This window comes from Vanessa atalanta, chromosome 29 (genome assembly GCF_905147765.1).
Source record: "Vanessa atalanta chromosome 29, ilVanAtal1.2, whole genome shotgun sequence".
Classification (NCBI taxonomy): Eukaryota; Metazoa; Arthropoda; class Insecta; order Lepidoptera; family Nymphalidae; genus Vanessa; species Vanessa atalanta.
This window is the reverse complement of record NC_061899.1, coordinates 1063722-1077738: the sequence shown is the minus strand read 5'-3', so window position 1 is coordinate 1077738 and position 14017 is coordinate 1063722. Positions and strand designations below refer to the sequence as shown.

Sequence of the window (14017 nt, the reverse complement as noted above, 5' to 3'; positions counted from 1 at the left end):
AGTAAGATTCCTTTTGGATGAAAAATATTCTGAGGTCTCCATTCATATGACTAAACTGTTTTACCGACTTACCGACTTGATATAATATTGAATTTTATTACAAAAACAATAAGACTTAATTTCGTACACCGCAAATACAACACCATACAATTAAATACGTAAAAAAAACTCAATATTATTTCAAAATATTCATTATAATTCAGCGGTAATATGCAAAACAGCTAAAACAATTATACATTAGTAATATTAATTAACAATTTCGTCTGGAAACCTCGCGTTAAAGTTCAACAGTAAATAAAATTAAAAAAAAAAATATTACAGAAAAATATTAAATAAAACAAAAACAACCACGCCTCAAGCACTTAACTAACTTCAACTATGACGACCACAGAAAAGAAATCAACAGAAATGGCTTCAGAAAATGAATTCCGTCAATTTTTGTTTTTTTTTTTTTCAAAATATTACATTTCAAAACACGAATCGATTCTTATGAATCGGTCCAGTTTGTAACGATAATTTTGAAAACATATTTTACATACGCGCAGATTAAATTGAGCGAATAGATTAAGTTACTTAGGAAATAATAAATTACAAATAGACATGGCAAGGATCTTCACAATTGCGTCGTGGCAATAGGAGTAAACAAAAAAAAAATTCCAAGAGCTCAGAAAAAAAGAATATTTTCCACCACTTCTGTATAATTCCTGTTCTATGGTCGATTTACTTGCATCGACAAAACACGAACTTGTACTTCAAACCTATGGTTACAAGGTTCGTTTAGTTCTAATTTTGACGGATCAAGTACCACGGACGTATATCAGACGCCCAAAGGCAATTTAAAATTATTTATAATATCTTATAACATCTCGTATTTAGGGCACATTGGGTGTGAGAGTCAAGTTTTGTTTAAACCAGACTACGAAGGAAAAAAATACGTGTTTAAATTTTACATACAAACATATACACGTTTTTAAATATGAACACTGCTTACAAAAACAAAAACACGAAATGATATAAGCTCAATACAGCAGAGTCAAGTTCATAATTTTATCTAAAGAAATAAACGAAACCTAATATTAACAATGGTAGTTTATAAAATATGGCAAATAATTTAGCTATTTTAAATTAAATTAAAACATTATGCATAGTCGGGTTTATTTTTAATCTTAAGCCTAGTAATTTTTCTCAATTGTGTAAAAATATTTTCTATTTCAATATAAGGATTTTATTTAGTGTTGCCAGTGTACAAAATTTGACTCATCATTCACAATCCGGTGTCAGTCGTTTCAAAGATAAATCACGCAATGGACCAATAAAAGAAAATATTACAATCTCTACCAACGATTCAGTGTTTACTTGCAACGATAATTATATATTTTTTTATAGTATTTTTATATTTTAAGTCCATTACTTTATCTCATAACCTTTTTAAAGTGCGAATTCGAAGTACAGTAAACTCTCGGTTAGTTAGCGTTTGATAAATATTAATTTGTATTTATAATTCATCTCTAACTCGGTAAGCATCGTGAGGAAACCTGCATGTATCTGCAACTGCCTACGTGAGTCGTTTGTTTTGGAACTGTTCCGGTCCTGTGTAGTTTAAATCAATTAAAAATTTAAACGAGCGCATATTTCAAAGTTGTAATGGCGTCCCAACATAACAAGGGAGACCAGGCAACGCGGGGCATATTATGTTTGGACACACAGAGATGTGTGCGCAACACGGGTGCGCTCTCTGTGCCCTCGCACTCGCAATCCGATGGGGCGGCGACAAGGGTTCAGACGAGACACGGTCGCCGAAGGCCGTAAGTGCTAACGCGTGACGTGACGCCCGTTGCAGACGGCGCCGGGCGGCGCGGCGTCGGCGGCCAGCGTGCGCGTGCGCCGCAGCGGCCTGCTCACCGTCACCGAGCGCCCGCCCGGTCAGTGCGCCCCGCCCGCGGGCTATTGCAGATAACATTAATCTGTGCAGATACAAAATAATATAACAATAATTATATACTCAAATTAAAAGGCTAACAGCCGCTATCTTGTGCGCGACATATGCATAGTTCTTGATTGATGTATATTTATTTATTGTATAAGACTATTGAGCTTAACTTTAGTCCACTTTAATTTTACTTTCTGTCTGAGCACAATTCTTTATTTTTTTTTACACGAATCCATGATGAATATCATAGATTCAAGATCAAGGTCTAATGCCTCGAAGAAGGCTGAAGATTTATTTGTTATTTGCAATAATCATCCGTTTCATGTCTGTATTCGATGTGTGGATATATATTTTAATAGTTTAAACATTTTGTTTTGCAATGAAATATATTTTTTTTTTAATTGTCGAAATATTGGTTACGAAAACTTTTTCTTTTTTTAATTTTAAATATAAAATTCAATAAATTTAAATGTAATATTTTATTGTTGTGGAAAGTTTTCGAAACCAATGTACTTAAGAGATATTTTTGCTGCTTGATTTTTTACGGTTTAACGTAAAGCTGACAACACTAACATGACGATTCAAAAGTGCTTTTACGGGCCTCGATTTGATTTTATCGTAAGAGATTCTGGACCTTAACACGCTATTATCATGAGTATCATATATATAATTAGTTTACGTGTTAGAATTTGTGAATGTTGCTTACATTTTTAATTGATATACTTATTAAATTAATAAATTAAATGGTGATCGATACTAGAGCTGACTCGATGCGGGCTGGAGTACTATCCTGACTAGTCTAGTAATCCAGAATCTCACTAGGATAAATTTACAACAACACAAGAATCGAAGTAGACAAACTAAAACTTTGATTGACAGCTTGTTTGTGGCCTCCTAATGCCTGTGTAAGGCCTCTTTAATTAAAGTAGGTTTTATAGCTATTGAGCCGAGATGACCCAGTGGTTAGAACGCGTGTATCTTAACCGATGATACGGGTTCAAACCACTGAATTTTCGTGTGCTTAATTTGTGTTTATAATCCATCTCGTGCTCGGCGGTGAAGGAAAACATCGCGAGGAAACCTACATGTGTCTAATTTCAACGAAATTCTGCCACATGTGTATTACACCAACCCGCATTAGTTCAGTGTGGTGGAATATGGTCCAAACCTTCTCCTCAAAGGGAGAGGAGACCTTAGCCCAGCTGTGGGAAATTTACAGGCTGCTAATGTAATTTAATAAAAAAATAATAATAATTCAATGCGGGTCGATTGGTACACGTGTGTCAGGATATCATTGTAATTCAACACGTGCAGGTTTCCTCACGATGTTTTCCTTCACCGCCGAGCACGAGATGAATTATTACCCAGATAATAACTTGCAGCAAAAGTATCTGTTAAAGCCTGTTTATAAATATTATTTGCTATTTTTTTAATTTATTTAAAGTATGAAGACTTATTATAGTTTGTTAGGGGGATGATGTTCTGATCGAATTTCCGAGTGATACGATTGACGCTTTCGTGCCGAATCAGCCTATTTTGTAATAATCGTTAAAAGTATCAAGATTTACTCGGCGTGGTGTATTGGTTTGAATATAACTTAAAAACTATAGCCGAGATGATTTTTTTTGTAGATCGATCTGAACATATAAAATTGGCATTAGTGGTCATATTTGTTAGCATATGTGCTCGTTCACTTCGCTTTCTGAAATATATAAATTATTCGTCATATATATATATATATATCATATACTGTTCAGCAACAACACTCTCATATATTGAGTAAAAATGAGTCTTCATATTTTAACGCTAGTGCATGTTGTTTTTTTTTTTGCTAATTTTTTTTTTCTCCAACCTCTAGTAATTAGTCCAGAGCTCGTAATGGAAGTCGAGAAGCGAATGAAACGAAACTACCTCCCCCCGTCGATTCAAGGGGGCTATAGTTACCAAAACCAGACCGGTTACCAGAGCCCCCCACCGGCAAACACCCAAAATCCCCAGGGTTCAATAACAGCAGGAACACCTAATTACGCTAAGAATTCAATGAAACCAGTCTTAGAAACCATTCCACAGGGCAGTATAATGGGTTCGAATCAGGCTGTCTCGCCGTATACCCCATCTATGTCTCAATTTTCACCAACTCACGGGGCTGTTGTTTCACAAACTGGGTCGATAATAAGTGGTACTCCCATATCCAATCAGGGATCAATCGTTACTGGTACCCCCATGCAAAGTCAATCTTTCAACACTCCCAACCATGGCTCTATTATGTCTGGTACTCCCCTATCTAACCAGAATTCTATGGAAACCGGTTCTGTCCAGAACCAACAAATTATAACTCCTTCGTTGCCAAACCAAGGCTCCATCATGACTGGTACTCCGATACAAAATCAGGGGTCGATCATGTCTGGTACACCAATCCAAAACCAAGGTCCTCTACAAAACCAGAACTTCAATACAGCTATGCAAAACCAGGGGTCAATATTAACTGGTACCCCAATCCAAAGTCAAAATTTTAGTCCTGGTAACACGTTGCAAAATCCAGGTTCAATAGTTTCCGGTACGCCAGTTCAAAGTCAGGGCTCTATAGTTTCCGGTACACCAGTTCAAACCCAGGGTTCAATAGTGTCTGGCATACCAATGGACAGTAAGAACTTTGGCACCGGTTTTGGTAACTTCGGCTATAACCAAACCTTCGGTCCGACCCCAACGAATATACCCAGCGGGTCTATAACCGCTGGCACTCCGGTCAGTGGCAGTGGGTTCAATCAGAATCAATACAGTCGCCACCGGAAGTACTCTGGCCCCCAGCGTGTCAAACTGCAAATGTTGGCAACTGTACAGGAAATGGGTAATTTGTTAAACATTATTAAGGGATTAAGGATTACGGTTTTAATATGCTCAAAGGTGATATTACGAGGGACTTTTTTATTATTATGATTTAGTGTGTGTGTGTGTTGTGTGTTTGCACGTTTTATTGTGTTGAATTGATGTTGTTTTTGTTGAGCTTTTATTCGTTTTGTTTGTAGATAGTTGCGTTTCAATGACAATTTAATAATTTAATAAGTTAAAGGTAAGTTAATCAGTTAAACTTATAGTCCATCACGAGTCGAAATCTTAAGGAACAAAATACTGACACCTCATTGGTCGATGCGAAGATTGTCTACTGAAGGTCACGCGCATTAACCAATGAGCGCTCAACCCTTTGGGACCTCGATTCGTGGAATGGAGTTTTTAGTGGACTATATGAGAAATTAGAATCAAATTAGTAATTTTAAAGATTATTTAGTAAAAACCACATTCACAGTAATAGCACATAGTTATTCCGTAACGGCTGCAATACAATACTTACAGGTTTCCTCATCAAGTTCATGACAACTCAGTGATGCTTAGCCGGGTTCCCGGAGCTCGCAATCGTTAGTTAAAGTTCGAGCTAAGATTCACGTGTTACGTTGCTCACAAAGATGAAAAGATTCAAATTCGGAATTCGAAATTGAAACTTGACCTCCCCCCCCCAGCCCGCGAGCACGCGGAGCGCTACTCGCCCGTGCGGCGCGCGGAGGTGTCTCCGCCGCGCGGCGCGCACGACCTGGCCTCCGCCCGCCTGGAGTACCAGCAGCTGCAGGTAGGGCGCCGCGGGTGGGGCTGCTCGTTGCGCCGTTGGGTGATGACGATAAATTCGTTTATTGTTTATTGAACCAACCGAAACAATAATAGAAGTTCAGTCGGCCGTACGGCTCCGTGCGAATTCTCTCTGAGTAGGGCCCGCCCACTCACCAGACAATCTTCCGCCAAGCAGTAGTACTTAGTATTGTTGTACTTGAAGGATGAGCGAGATAGTCTAATAACAGGCAGGAGGGACATAGCATCTCAGTTACGAGGGGCGCACTTTATCGATGTAAGGGAAGGTTAATATTTCTAACAGTGCCACTGTTTATGGACCGTAGTGCCACTTGCCACCAGGTGGCCCGTATGTGCAGTCCACCTTCCTATTTGAAATACAATGCTATGAAAAAAAAATATGTAAATCAATTACTGTAGGCAGCGCTAAACTTAATGTCACTATAAAATCCATATCTATATGTCGTATTGTGTATTCTCAGCGCGGCCTGGAACGTCGTTCGGGTGGGGCCAGCGCGGGTGTGGGTGGAGTGGGGGGCGCGTCTCCCCCCGCGGAGCGTCTGCACACACCCGCCACTTCTGTACCAGGTATATACTAGAGTCTACATATGTATTAAATACTATATTGTACATCGTTAAGTCCAAATGAATGTATTTGTAATGGGCGGGCTGGTCCTTACGTTTACCTCTGTAGGTCGTAAGTGGTGTTTTTACACTTTTACGGTCAACTAAAGACCCAAATGTAATGTAACCCGGTATGAACCAAGCATGAACCCCAAGGAAGGAGAAGGCTACTTTTTATACATAGCTTCGGACGATCAACTTTTAAAATGCGATCGAAGCTGCGCACTACAATTAATTATTTAAAAATTTTTGATTTAATATATTTTTTATTTATATCGAGGGCAATACCCGGGTTTTAAAAAAATCTATCTCAGATTGGGTTGTCTGGAAGAGATGGCTAATTAGCCATAAGTCCGACCATTGTAAAACACATGAAATAATTGGTTATATTTTTGTTTATGGTGTACAGTAAAGTATATTATCAATTAACAATAAGAATCAATATTTTATTCTCAAATTCAAGGGTCCCCCATTCATGCCGGTGCCTCCGCTCCCACGCTGGAGCTGAGCGCCGACCCCGCACAGGTAAATATACAAGTAAACATGCTTGCAATTCATTTAAGCAAAGACGAGTCGATATGTCATAACTGTTATTATTAAATACTATTTACGGTGAGCAAAACACCATATTTTTGTAAAATAATATTTATTAGCAAAATAAATAAAAATTACATAATAAAGAACTTAATCAGGCAAAAAATTAAAATATAGAAAAAAATCGTTATTTATATTTTATGTATATTTTTTTGCAAACTGTACTTTTCAAAATAATAAAAAGTTTTTTTAATAAACATTACTTTTTCGTATTTTAATCAATTTAATTATTTTTCCTTAATGATAATTTCTTTTTTTTCAGGACCTGTCACTAAAATTAGGCATAAATTTGAACACCTTATACTCGCCACAACTCTCGCAAGAAGTATTCAAATCCATCCACTCGTACGGGAGCTACGGGCTGCTGTCCGGACACACCTCCCCCGCTAGCCCCGGCTCCCCCCTCCACCAAATCACAGAAGGCTTAAGTTATTTACACACCGGTTCCATAACCAGAGGAACGCCGCAACCCAACGCAACACCCTTAGATTTAAGAAGTAATGTAGAAATGGATACGACCTTCCCTCAGCTCCATCCGATGGTCCATCCTCAAATACACGTAGTGGCTCACAGATCTCTTAACAATTCTCCGATCTCCAACCCCGGATCGCCCCTAGACATGATCCAGGAGGAGATAGGCAATGGTAGTCAGAATGGTGAAGCTAAATTCCCGGAAAGGACCTTCCAACTCCAGAACTACGCTTCGACTCATCCGCAGATAAGTTTGACAGATTGTTTAGGATCAGAAATCACACTCGTAGCGTCGTCGTCAGAGGACAGCGTGGACAGCCTAGAAAATTCCAAATATCCATTACCGCAGTTCGTCATATCAGAGCCGTCGGACTTGGACGACCGACCGTCGATAACCAAAGGTATAGGTAGAAAAGTTAGCCAGGAAACTGAATCCATCGAACTGCCCAAAGACATAGAAAATTTAGATAAGGATACGGAAATGCCATCGCCCAAAGAGAGTGTGGACGAAACGAGTAAATACTTAACGGAGGAGCTCGCGAGGCGGGGCAGCGATAAGAGCTTGGGTTTCAGCGACGATTCCTTGAGTAACGATTCGGCGAACGCGTCGCCGAATTGCGAACAAAACGTTCAGTCCATTTATTCGAATATAGTTTCAATTAGTTCAGGTTTTAGCGAAAATAGGGGTAGCTTCTCGGAGCATAGAGAATCGTTTTCGTTTTCCGACAGGGGTAGTTTCTCAGAACGAGGCGATTTCGGACGGTCCTCGTTCTCCGAAAAGAGCGACTTTGGTCGAAGCAGCTTTTCAGAAAAGGGGGAGACTCCAAGATCTTCGTTCTCCGCTCAAGGAGTTCTCGGAGAAGTTAAAGAATATTACGAGGATGTTTACATGCCTAGAGATAAAACGTTAGATAAATTTGAAGAAGAAAGTCCGCATGCTAGTGAAATTGAGAAGCTGCAGCGGTCGACGATGGATTTGCGTTTATCAGAGATTTGTAGACCCGACGACCAAAGAATACCGATTCTGTTGAGCCCGCAAAAGGTTTCATGCGTTCAAGAGTACTACGAAGTCGCGCTATCAACGGTATGTTCCCAATTAGATTCACAAAGGATAGTAGAGTTGCTAAAAGAAACGATAAACACAAGGGTGCCCCCCCAAAATATTTTCATCGAAAAAGGCGACCAGAAAGACAAAACGGATGATTCTGAAGCACTAACGGGTTTCCTGAACTTGGAATACTCTGGCGGTATTCAGATAGAACTAGTCGTTTGCGAAAATAAAGCGAAGGAAAAGAAGGGCTTGAAAATGAGGCGGATATCCGGCGATCAGCGGGAATACGGGAAACTTTGCCAGCAATTGATCACAAGTCTAACAGTATAGATGGATTTTTCGGTAAATTTTTCCGCATCGGAAAAGGTAATTTTTTTGACAAGAATCGTAGTCATATTTTCGTGGTCGCTAAGCCTCGGTTCGGTGCTAAGACAGACGCTGTTTTCGTGACGATTTTACGACAAATGATACAAAGAAATATATCACTATATGTGAATTAAAAAATGCACGATTTCATAGAATTTGCCAATTCTTTTCTCGTTTGGATTACTGATAATAAGCTTAAAAGGAAATGTATTTCCTTGCAAGTATGACCACAAAATAATCCAATAAAAAAAAAAACGCGTCCACATTATCCTTCTTTTTTGAAGTTGGTTAATAACAAAGGAAAACGATAGGACCGTTTATGATGTAACTTTGTCGTGTGACGTTAAAAATGTGATAAAAATAGTACCATAAATGGGGTCCAGTTTAGAATTTGGACTGTAAGGCGAAATAACAAATACTGTAACAATATTTAACCCATATCATAACGCCATTGCGTGCGATGTCTCGTGATTTAATATGAACTTTATTTTATTGAGCATTTAATTCAATTTCGAAGTTCCATTCCTCTTCTATACTTAATGTTTAAGGATCGACACCTATATCTAATTCCAATGGCAGGAGTATTAAATAAAAAAATGACCTTTGACCTTGGATTGACGCGATATTATTGGACGAGGTCTTAAGGACGTATCAATCAAGAACTGTTTGTTGTGTACAATATAGCTGAGCTATTAGCGAACCGCATGGAATATTTAAATCTAAGGTTGTTTATCTTTACTAGTCATGCCATTGGAATGTAGTTACTATACAGCTGCGGCCATACCTTTGCGCTTAAAAACGCCTCGTTCCATCTCGTTTGGTGTGTTAAATTCATTTTAACTTTCGAGTTTGTCTCAAACTTGTATCGATCTTGTATTCTGAACCTAAATCAGTCCTGATACGGTTCAAAACAGATTGACTTTATGTAATGTATATAATTTTCTCTGATGTTTCAGATGTATTTGTATATTATGTTGATAAAAAACAATTGATTTTATTTATTCCAAGATTTATTGTACTATTCCATTATAGATTTTAATATAGTTTAAGTTTGTACATATAGTTAAGTGAAATTGTACAATGTTTTATAGTTATTTGATAAAAGATTCATTTTTTAAATTAAAAATCAAGTAATTACAAAATGTTGTAATGTCTCGATACGGAAGGCGACGGTCGGTCTCCCTCTGGATTTCAATATATTTTTTTTCGTAATGTTATTTTTATACACGACTGAGATTGTCCGTCGTCTGTCCGTATCGATAGTAGTTACGAATGCCATGAGTAGTTAGTGTCGCGTTATCAAAGTTTAAAAAATTCTTGTAAATAATATTTTAATAAACAATTCCGATTCCATAATGTTATGTTGGTTGTTTTATTAAAAAATCCTACGCTTTTTTTAATGATATACATTAAACATGCTGCACAACGTAACGCGTTACGTAACGATGCGGTTTATCCAGCCATAAGAAGTTCAATCACTTCAAAATGTAGGTATCAAAACAAACAGCTTTTCAATGAATACTACGAGAAAGGCAATAAACCAGCTACGATGTCTTCCTTTTCCAATATCGTGCTCGATATCTTGATAACCATCAACGGTAGGCTAAAAATGTGTAGGACCTAAATTGTAGAAGGCAAATGAAGCAATAAAAAAGTATATAATCATAATGATTCTTGTATTCAAGATGGTGGCAAACGCATATAGAAAATCAAGGTCGACATTTTCAAGCCCTCCCTACAACATATCCAAAAATCGGCCTTCTCGGTTCATGTACATTTCTCGGTCATTTTATCTGTTTAAATGGACTACATGCGATCACATTGATATTGGTGACACTGACAGATTACAATTACCATAGTGACCGAGTAGGGAAGACAAAAGGTGCTGTGGTCGTTGGTGCGCCGTTGACATCCCACAATTATAAGCTTTACTCTATTCCAACAATAATAAGAGAAAAGCCAAACAAAGAACATTTGACAGCAAATTGACGAGATATTATTGGTCGAGAGCTTGATTCATCTGTGATATTCACTGTGCCGAGATGGCCCAGTGGTTAGAACGCGTGCATCTTAACCGATGATTTCGGGTTCAAACCCAGGCAGGCACCACTGAATTTTCATGTGCTTAATTTGTGTTTATAATTCATCTCGTGCTCGGCGGTGAAGGTTAAACATCGTGAGGAAACCTGCATGTGTCTAATTTCAACGAAATTCTGCCACATGTGTATTCCACCAACCCGCATTGGAGCAGCGTGGTGGAATATGCTCCAAACCTTCTCCTCAAAGGGAGAGGAGGCCTTTAGCCCAGCAGTGGGAAAATTTACAGGCTGCTAATGCTAAAAAAAATTCACTGTGGATTTGCGAAAAAATTGCGTTTTTAACGTCGACGAAACTGTTATTGGAATTTCGGAAGTAAAATTAAAGTGGAAATAAGTAGTTAAGTGTAATAGTGTTGCACCTCATGCAACTTTGTGTAGCAATAATGTAATTTTTAGTTTTAAGTTTAGGTGCAATAAAGGATAAATAAATAAATAAATAGTGTTGTATTATAAATAAAGATTTATTAATGAAACTCTCAGTATTGCACAATATAGCTGAGTTATTTATAAAATACGTAAATCTTAAGTTTGTTTATATTTTTTCCTACTTCAATTGGAATAGGCTAATTAGAGCCAATTATCTAACAGAGCGCTTTCCGAAACTTAGAGATACACGAAACATCTCAAATTATATTTTGGTTATTATTATCAAAATTAAACACTGAATGGGAGGTATTCAGACATGAGAAAAGTCGGCAATGAGGCAACGTGGAGGGGATCATTTCCTTGCCAAGGTTATCGTCAAAACAATCATGAAGTTAGTGGAAGTGGTATTTATTTACCAGACAAACGTGTTTTTTGAACTTTTACTAACTTCACGGTATATTCTTGTTTATTAAGAAAATAAACAATATAAAGGACGATTTATATTGTTCCTACTCAGAAAAAGTACTTTAGGTTGGTTGGTATGAACCAGCTAACACAACTAATTCGAATACCAATATGCTTAATGCAGTGTCAGTATCTTTGCATGGGAAAATTTAACTCATAATATCAACTTACATATGATCTTACCAAAGTGAAAAGTTAAAGGAAAATACCAAACTTATTTAAATATTTCCCTCTATTCAAAACTACATAAAATAGATTAATAAACCAAAGAAAAACGACAAAAATATATGTAGTACGAAAGCCTGCCTTATTACTAAGATAAATTTTAGAAATCGGTAATTTATTTTTATTTTATTTGTTATTTAATAATTGATAATGTATTTCTTATTTTTGGTCTTTCTCCTATTTACTGTAAAATTAAATAAATAAATAGTTGATATCCTAGATGAGGAGCTAGGAGACCCAGGCAACCTAGTTTTGTTTCCTGTCTCCCTCACAATTGTACTTATTATTAAGACGCAGTTAAACTGTAATGTCAAGGAGAAAATAACCTAACCTAATTTGTGTTTGTGAGCTAGTAATACCATAATGGTTTCAACGTAAAACCTGTTATTTAGAAAAATAAATAATACACCAATATTTTAATAATAATTTACTCATTTAAATATATATTCTATAATATAAATCTGTTACGTTCTTTACATATATAGTTAGTGAGGACGAGCCTCGCAAACCGCTCCATATATTAAAAATACAATTATATTAAAATAATAAATTAATTTATTAATATTAATAATACAGCGATTTTTAACAATTTAGCAATAATATCTTTGGCTAAGTAAGATTCCTTTTGGATGAAACATATTCTGAGGTCTCCATTCATATGACTAAACTGTTTTACCGACTTACCGACTTGATATAATATTGAATTTTATTACAAAAACAATAAGACTTAATTTCGTACACCGCAAATACAACACCATACAATTAAATACGTAAAAAAAACTCAATATTATTTCAAAATATTCATTATAATTCAGCGGTAATATGCAAAACAGCTAAAACAATTATACATTAGTAATATTAATTAACAATTTCGTCTGGAAACCTCGCGTTAAAGTTCAACAGTAAATAAAATTAAAAAAAAAAAAATATTACAGAAAAATATTAAATAAAACAAAAACAACCACGCCTCAAGCACTTAACTAACTTCAACTATGACGACCACAGAAAAGAAATTAACAGAAATGGCTTCAGAAAATGAATTCCGTCAATTTTTGTTTTTTTTTTTTTTTTCAAAATATTACATTTCAAAACACGAATCGATTCTTACGAATCGGTCCAGTTTGTAACGATAATTTTGAAAACATATTTTTCATACGCGCAGATTAAATTGAGCGAATAGATTAAGTTACTTAGGAAATAATAAATTACAAATAGACATGGCAAGGATCTTCACAATTGCGTCGTGGCAATAGGAGTAAACAAAAAAAAAAATTCCAAGAGCTCAGAAAAAAAGATTATTTTCAACCACTTCTATATAATTCCTGTTCTATGGTCGATTTACTTGCATCGTCAAAACACGAACTTGTACTTCAAACCTATGGTTACAAGGTTCGTTTAGTTCTAATTTTGACGGATCAAGTACCACGGACGTATATCAGACGCCCAAAGGCAATTTAAAATTATTTATAATATCTTATAACATCTCGTATTTAGGGCACATTGGGTGTGAGAGTCAAGTTTTGTTTAAACCAGACTACGAAGGAAAAAAATACGTGTTTAAATTTTACATACAAACATATACTAAACACGTTTTTAAATATGAACACTGCTTACAAAAACAAAAACACGAAATGATATAAGCTCAATACAGCAGAGTCAAGTTCATAATTTTATCTAAAGAAATAAACGAAACCTAATATTAACAATGGTAGTTTATAGAATATGGCAAATAATTTAGCTATTTTAAATTAAATTAAAACATTATGCATAGTCGGGTTTATTTTTAATCTTAAGCCTAGTAATTTTTCTCAATTGTGTAAAAATATTTTCTATTTCAATATAAGGATTTTATTTAGTGTTGCCAGTGTACAAAATTTGACTCATCATTCACAATCCGGTGTCAGTCGTTTCAAAGATAAATCACGCAATGGACCAATAAAAGAAAATATTACAATCTCTACCAACGATTCAGTGTTTACTTGCAACGATAATTATATTTTTTTATATAGTATTTTTATATTTTAAGTCCATTACTTTATCTCATAACCTTTTTAAAGTGCGAATTCGAAGTACAGTAAACTCTCGGTTAGTTAGCGTTTGATAAATATTAATTTGTATTTATAATTCATCACTAGCTCGGTAAGCATCGTGAGGAAACCTGCATGTATCTGCATGTGCCTACGTATAGTCCAAATCGTATTGGAGAGT

General features: G+C 36.2%; 1 protein-coding gene across 1 annotated transcript; it reads left to right on the top strand.

Annotated features, from left to right (window-relative positions):
* Positions 1–1847: 1847 nt before the first annotated feature.
* On the top strand, positions 1848–10015 carry LOC125074923. The gene is made up of 6 exons (XM_047686402.1): positions 1848–1922; positions 3789–4778; positions 5446–5552; positions 6031–6136; positions 6636–6697; positions 7029–10015. The coding sequence occupies exons 2-6, from the start codon at positions 3809–3811 to the stop codon at positions 8616–8618; spliced, it is 2835 nt and encodes a 944-aa protein (XP_047542358.1). The 5' UTR covers positions 1848–1922; positions 3789–3808; the 3' UTR covers positions 8619–10015.
* The last annotated feature ends 4002 nt before the right edge of the window (positions 10016–14017 follow it).

What these genes read in the sequence shown, in the direction of transcription:
- LOC125074923 (XM_047686402.1), top strand. Translation starts at nt 3,809, where the DNA reads ATGGAAGTCGAGAAGCGAATGAAACGAAACTACCTCCCCCCGTCGATT. An exon ending in GGCAACTGTACAGGAAATGG is followed by an intron (nt 4,779 to 5,445) that starts GTAATTTGTTAA and finishes TCCCCCCCCCAG; the next exon opens with CCCGCGAGCACGCGGAGCGC. An exon ending in TGAGCGCCGACCCCGCACAG is followed by an intron (nt 6,698 to 7,028) that starts GTAAATATACAA and finishes CTTTTTTTTCAG; the next exon opens with GACCTGTCACTAAAATTAGG.